We start from the raw sequence: 6,966 nt of genomic DNA, 5'->3' as shown, positions 1-6,966 counted from the left end.
GACTTAATCAGCTGTTATGTTAGGACCAATCACTGGTCTCATCACTAAGGCAGAATTATGGGGTCAGAACATATTATGTAGGCATAATTTCTACCACTGTGTGAAAAAAGCCATGTTAAACCAGTTATCTGGATGTGCCCTTTGATCATTTGAAGTTTATCTTCCATATCAGCTCTGGGTTTATTGATGTGATCATTTTAAATGGTTTCTGTCAAGTTTAGTGTTACTCACCTACCCAAACCTGTTTCTGTATATAGACATGTGCTATTTCCTTGGAAATTATATATGTTTGATTCACGATTACTCTCTTCCAAATCAGACAGTATTTCCTCTATTACTACATGAGGAAATCTGTCCTTCCCCCATTAAAAAAAAAGTCAAATGGCTAATGAAAAAGTTTCTTTCATTAGCATCTTGGTATCTTTCAGAATGCCGAATCATCAGCACCACCCAATTAGAAACAAATTGTCAGGCATTGTGTGATTTTTGAGACATATTATGCTAAATTACTCAACAGAGGAAATATTACACTCTTGTGGTTAATGATGAATTCAAGATGAGTAACAGCTGCTGGGGAGAAAGATCAAAAGTGTTACTTCTCCATCAAGTACCCAAGAACGGATCTGAATAGTGGAAGTTTATAGTATCAATCTATACATAACACATTTTACTGCCTCTGCCTCATTCACTCGTTCCTTCCTTGCTTGTTGGCAGGGTAGTGAAGGCTACTCGGTTTTCCTCACATAAATATAAAATGGGAAATTATCCATGAATAAGTTAGTCATAATCATACAAAAAAGATGTTGAGACTTTGGGAAAAGTTCAGAGAAGTGCAGCTAAGATGATTAAAGGCCTGGAGACTACAACATATGAAGAACAGTTGCAAGAACTGGGTACGGCTACACTACACACTGTAGTCTAAACCATGGTTTACGGACCACAATGCCTAACCTCTTGTAACAATGAAAAAAATCTCATTAAGACTTAGTGTAATATGTTAGTTTAGTCACAGTGTGGGTAGGAGTTGCAATACTGTATACATAAAAGGCACAGTTTAAAAAACTGAAAGATATTTAAAGGTAGCCAGAGAGACTTAGAAAGTATTTTTGCTAGTTCAGTGCTATAAAGTTTTATATAATCAAGATTTTAAATCTACTTGCACTGTGACACCTTCTCCTGGTTGTATGTGCTTTCTGTTGCTAATCAGAACATGATGAAATGTTGAGTCAGTCCACAGCTGGCTTTATGAAACATAAAGCACAAAAATTTGAAAGCCAGATGAACCGCAATAGCTGAGACAGAAACTTTGCTGCTCCTTAAACAAGGCGACCCAATTTCAAGATGAAACATATTTTGCTTTTATTTTGGTGTACTGCATTTTCTTATGGACTCCCCATCCTTTCAGAGAAGAGAAGCGAAGGACAAAATGAACAGCTTGCACAGGTAACAATGCCACTGGTCTCCGAGAAATTTGGAATCAATGAGAACTTGGGCTGGACTGTTGGGTTCTTCATATTTTTTGAGCTTGCTGTTTTCCTGCAGATTTTTAGTTACCGGTCTATGTAACAACCTCCGTGCATAGGAGAGAGAGGTTTGCTGGTTTTATAATATAGGAGCTTGCCTTGCCAGTCTTGTTTGGAGTCTGGTTTTTTTTTTCTTAATTGGTCCTTGATTAAAGTGTTGTTTCTTCCCTTACGTATCTGAGCTCTGATGCTCTGACTTTGCTTAAGACGTCATCCTAATTTTGAACAGTTGTTACAGAAATTGTACAGAAATTGTAGTGAGAAATTTGTGATGTATGGGGGGGAGTTATCCGTTTGCATAGATTGTAATGGTTATGTTAATGCGGGGGTCTTCAAACTTGTCCCTTTTATGACTCATGGACCTCAACTCCCAGAATTCCTCAGCCAGGCACGCTGGCTGAGGAATTCTGGGAGTTGAAGTCCACGAGTCATAAAAGGCCAAGTTTGAAGACCCCTGTGTTAATGCAACTCCAAAGATCCAGTAATCCTACCCCAATCCAAAAAAAAACACAGATCACCTATCACATATGTTGCAAAGACAGTAAAAACTACTACATACAGTAAGATAGAGAAATAGAAAATTGACAAAAGACATATATGAACATATTGGTAGTCCTTGCTTACAACAGTTCATTTAGTGACCATTTGATGTTACAGTGGCATTGAAAAAAGTGACTTATGACCATTTTTTCATACTTACAACCATTGCAACATCCCCATGGTCATGTAATCAACTGATATGTGCTTGGCAACTGACTCATATTTATGACAATTGCAGTGTCCCAGAATCATGTGATCCCCTTTTGCAGCCTTCTGACAAGCAAAGTCAATGGAGAAGCCGGATTCACTTAACAACTGTATTACAACTGTGGCAAGAAAAGTCATAAAATAGGGCAACGTTCACTTAACAACTGCCTCACTTAGCATCAGAAATTTGGGCTGAAATGTCATAAGTCAAGGACTACCTGTATATATATGACTGTCAACTGACAGTCACAAGATGTGATGAACATACTTCAATCTCAACTCATAAAGAAGCACAATTAATCGCAGCAAATAAGAACCACAACTAAACTGTTGACATTTTAGGTCAAGCCAGCTCCAAAATTCATGTCAGCTTGGCATTCTGACAAGTCACATCAACAGATATAAATCTTGTATTTGGGAGAATGGCGGGCAGAGCACTCAGTGTTAACTTCTGGCCTGGACAGGATCATTTGTTTTACAATTGTTCAAACTTATGATGATGCTGAACAAAGTGACTTATGACCAGTCCTCAGATATATGACTGTTACAGTAACATGATCAAAATTTGAGTGTTTGACAACAGGCATATATTGACAATGGCTGCAGCATCTCAGGGTCCCATGATGGCCACTTGCGGCGTTTCCAAGGAGTTTCTAACAAGCAAAGTCAATGGCCACTTAATGGCCACCTGATTTGCTTAATGACCATGGCAAAAATGTCATAAAATCCAGTGCAATTCACCTAATGATCAAATCACTTACTAATGGAAACTCTGTTCCCAATTGTGGTCATAAGTTGAGGACTACCTGTAACAATATTGCTAAGAAATTGCAAAAATGAATATGCCATAACTCTTCTACCAGCCAAACATATAATACATTATAGTGTATAACAAATTAATGTGAAAATCATGTATTAATGTGTATATCTACATGCTTTTCTGTTTTCATCAGGCATATATCAATCAGTTTTATGAGCAAAAAGCTGATCCAGGGCAGCGAGGCTGGAAGATAAATAATTTATCCTTTGTGGATAAAATCAAACAAATGCAAAACTTTTTTAGATTGAATGTAACAGGAAAGGTTGATGCTGAGACTCTAGAAGTTATGCAACAACCACGATGTGGTGTTCCTGATATTGGACAATATGTCCTGGCTCTTCCTGGATGGAGAAAAACCAAGCTCACATACAGGTAAAAATATTTTGTTGATGGACCAAATAAATGAGATGACATCAAGATAATAGTAGTAGTAGTAGTAGTAGTAGTAGTAGTAGTAGTAGTAGTAGTAGTAGTAGTAGTAGTAGTAGTAAAGTTGGAAGGGACCTTGGAGGTCATCTAGTCCAACCCCCTGCTCAGACAGGAAACCCTATGCCATTTCGGGCAAATGGCTGTCCAGTCTCTTCTTAAAAACTTCCAGTGTTGGAGCATTCACCGCTTCTGGAAGCAGGTTGTTCCACTGGTTAATTGTTCTAACTGTCAGGAAGTTTCTCCTTAGTTCTAGGTTGCTTCTCCCCTTGCTTAGTTTCCACCTGTTGCTTCTTGTCCTGCCTTCAGGCGCCTTGGAAAATAGCTTGACTCCCTCTTCTTTGTGGCAGCCCCTGAGATATTGGAACACTGCTCTCATGTCCCCCTCGTCCTTCTCTTCATTAAACTAGACATACCCAATTCCAGCAACCGTTCCTTATATGCTTTAGTCTCCAGTCCCCTAATCATCTTTGTTGCTCTTCTCTGTACTCTTTCTAGAGTCTTTGAGATATCCCCTGAATTAAGTCAACATGCATCAGATAAGAATAACATAGTACCTCCTTAGTTGTATACATAATAGATCTTAAGTAACAATGATTTTGTCATAAACTCAGCATTTATAAGTTGAAAAATACTGAAAATTAAATGTCACTATTAAAACTTTATTTTAAACTGCAAAAACCAAACTTGAATATTTACAATATAGATATACAATTTAGGATTTTGGGATTGCATTGCTTCTCCTGAAAGTTTGGGACAACTTTAAAGTTCACTATAAATAGTATTTTTAATATGATAGAAAAGAGAAATTATTAAGTACATGCCCAGGCATAACCATATTAATCCATTTAATTTGATTTAATAATTTAATTTAAATGAAATGAAATAAAAGGAAAGCTAACTTATGCTTTAGCTATACCCACTATAGCCCAAAACCTAGCCTGGAAACATTGGATACTGCTGTTTTGCAAAAATAATTCACTGGAAGAAAATGCCTTCTTAAGTAGAAGGAAGGGGAAATTGTTTTGCTCACATCTCAATAAAAAAAAAAGGTCATGTGAATACTTCTATCCAGGAACTGGCCAAGATAAATTGGAAAAATTGTAGCCATTTGTCTCAATCTACTTGCTTCTGATTTGCATATTCATTTTTCATTCCAGATCATTATTTGCCATAGTAGTGCAAATGATTTTTTAACTGTTTTCCCCACCCTTATTAATTTTATGAATAACTCAAGGCAGCAAACATACCTAATGCTGCCTCCCTTCTCCTATTTTCACCTCAACAACAACCCTGTGAGGTGAATTAGGCTGAGAGAGAATGACTGGCTCAGGGTCGCCCAACCGGCTTTCATGCCTTAGGTGCAACTAGAACTCACGGTCTCCCGATTTCTAGCTCGGTGCTTTAAAAACTAGACCAAACTGTTTCAGTGAGAAAGTGTTCTGCATTATAATTTTCTTAGAATTATGAATTACACACCTGACATGAGGAGAGCTGATGTGGATGCCTCCATCAAGAAGGCTTTTGAAGTTTGGAGTAAGGTGACGCCTTTGACTTTCAACAGGATTCACAGAGGGAGAGCGGACATCATGATAGAGTTTGCAACAAGAGGTAGCACCTTAAATCCCACAGCAGCTTTAAGTTTCTTTAAGCTCTTTTTATTACGAAGTGAGGGTAATCTCATATCATGTTGTCTTTCAGTGCATGGCCGCTGCCCACGGCAATTTGATGGACCCCTTGGTGTCCTCGGCCATGCTTTCCCTCCCAGTCATTATTTCCGTGGAAATGTGCATTTTGATGAAGATGAAACTTGGGTAGCCAGTTTGTATGGTAAGTGTCATGTGTCTGATTAACGAAACACTTAAAAGGACTTTCAGGCATATTTTTATCCTAAAAGCATTTATTAAGGTTACAGAGATGTCAGTACGGCATGGTGGAAATGCTTAGATCTGAGATTCTTTTCCGTTGCACATACATTCCAGGCATTTTTCCCTCCTCTATTTTGGGGTCATGGTTCACATCTTCCAATTAACTTGGAAGATGTGATTTACTTCCGGTTTCTTTTTCCCGGGCTTTCCTTATTCTCCTCCCCTTTCACTGTTGCCTGATTTAACTATAAAAATACCAGACAGTTCTGCATATTGTCAAAACAAGAATATACAGTATTTGCAGCATTGACAGTAAGTAGTAATAAACCTTTCAGTTTTGAAGTTGCAAGAGCTATTTTAACTGTAGACAATCCTCCAAAGAAGACAATTCAGAATAATAGTGCAGGCATTAAAATGAGTATGACTGCATTGCTGTGCATGGTTATCTGAGTTGAATTCCACTGAACCAAGTATGGAGCTTTCAATTATAGGCAGTGCTTGTGTTACGACTGTGAGCTCACAATTATGGTTGTAAGTCATGACGGTCAGAAAATGGGTCACAATGTGAGTGGACTCAATTATATGACATTTTTTAAAGTGGCTGTTAAGTGAATGTGTTTGTCATAAAGCAAACATGGTAGTTATTAAGCATAAACCATGATCATTGTATGAACGCCACTTCCCTTAAGCAAACCTATTGTTCACTATGGGTCCATTTTTCCAGAAACTGGAAGTAAACGCTGGCTGTTGTAATGTTGTAAATTGCAATCATATGACCACAGGGCACTGCAAATGGCTATATGTAATTGTGGTCTGGTTGCTGAGCATCCAAAATGCAGTCACATGACTTCAGAAGTGGGTGGACATCAGAACTTTGAAACCAGGTCATAAGTACCATTTTTGGGGTCCACCATAACTCAAATGGTTGCTAAACAACTGGTCATAAACTGAGGACTACCTGTATGTAAATTCAGTTATTATGGGATGATAAGCTTGAAGCAAACTTTTTCATCCAAGAGGTTTTTTGAAACAAAGGCAGGTTTTACAGCTAACCAAGATAAATAAGTAAGTAGGAACTCCATCAAAAGGAAAACAGGGGGGGGGATTTCACCTCTAATTATTCCGATTATTTTATGGCTTGCTCCTATCACTCAGAACTAGGATTACTTGAAAGTGTCATTATTCCTTCATTTATTTACAGAGCAGAGAAGATCTAGAAATTATCCTGTTGCTCCAGCAGATGATGTCAGGACTCCTGTTTTGAAAAAAAACCCAAAGCTGCATTCTTCTGCTGTTCCTCTCCCTTACTCCACCATTAGTAAGTTTAAAGATTCTCCACTCCACTCTACAAGGAATTCTCCCTTGTAAAAATGGGGGAATATAATGACATCTGTAGTTACGGCACTGGGAACAGTCTACATCAATGCAAGGTTCTTCTTGCATTTAAAAAAAATGAACACCTATGGCTGACTGAAACTTTTTATAAGTTTTCTTTGCATGGAGTTCTTCAGCTTCCAATATAAAGAGATAGTAAATGTTTGGATAGGGAATTGATCTCTCTTGACCATCAATACAGTTCTCA

At 37.9% G+C, this 6,966-nt stretch overlaps 1 protein-coding gene across 1 annotated transcript in view; it reads left to right on the top strand.

Annotated features, from left to right (window-relative positions):
- The window catches only part of LOC107286364, a gene marked incomplete in the record, with an annotated part of 28,674 nt that overhangs the window by 15,464 nt on the left and 6,244 nt on the right, over nucleotides 1-6,966 (top strand). Inside the window, 5 exon segments of the mRNA XM_015814720.2 lie at nucleotides 1,342-1,443; nucleotides 3,224-3,462; nucleotides 4,979-5,127; nucleotides 5,218-5,346; nucleotides 6,586-6,702. Coding sequence (XP_015670206.1) covers nucleotides 1,342-1,443; nucleotides 3,224-3,462; nucleotides 4,979-5,127; nucleotides 5,218-5,346; nucleotides 6,586-6,702 — 736 coding nt within the window.

The sequence above is a fragment of the Protobothrops mucrosquamatus genome, unplaced genomic scaffold (assembly GCF_001527695.2).
Source record: "Protobothrops mucrosquamatus isolate PMUCROS unplaced genomic scaffold, P.Mucros_1.0 scaffold277, whole genome shotgun sequence".
NCBI lineage: Eukaryota > Metazoa > Chordata > Lepidosauria > Squamata > Viperidae > Protobothrops > Protobothrops mucrosquamatus.
Note: the sequence above shows the minus strand (reverse complement) of the source record. Positions and strands in the feature narration are given on the sequence as shown.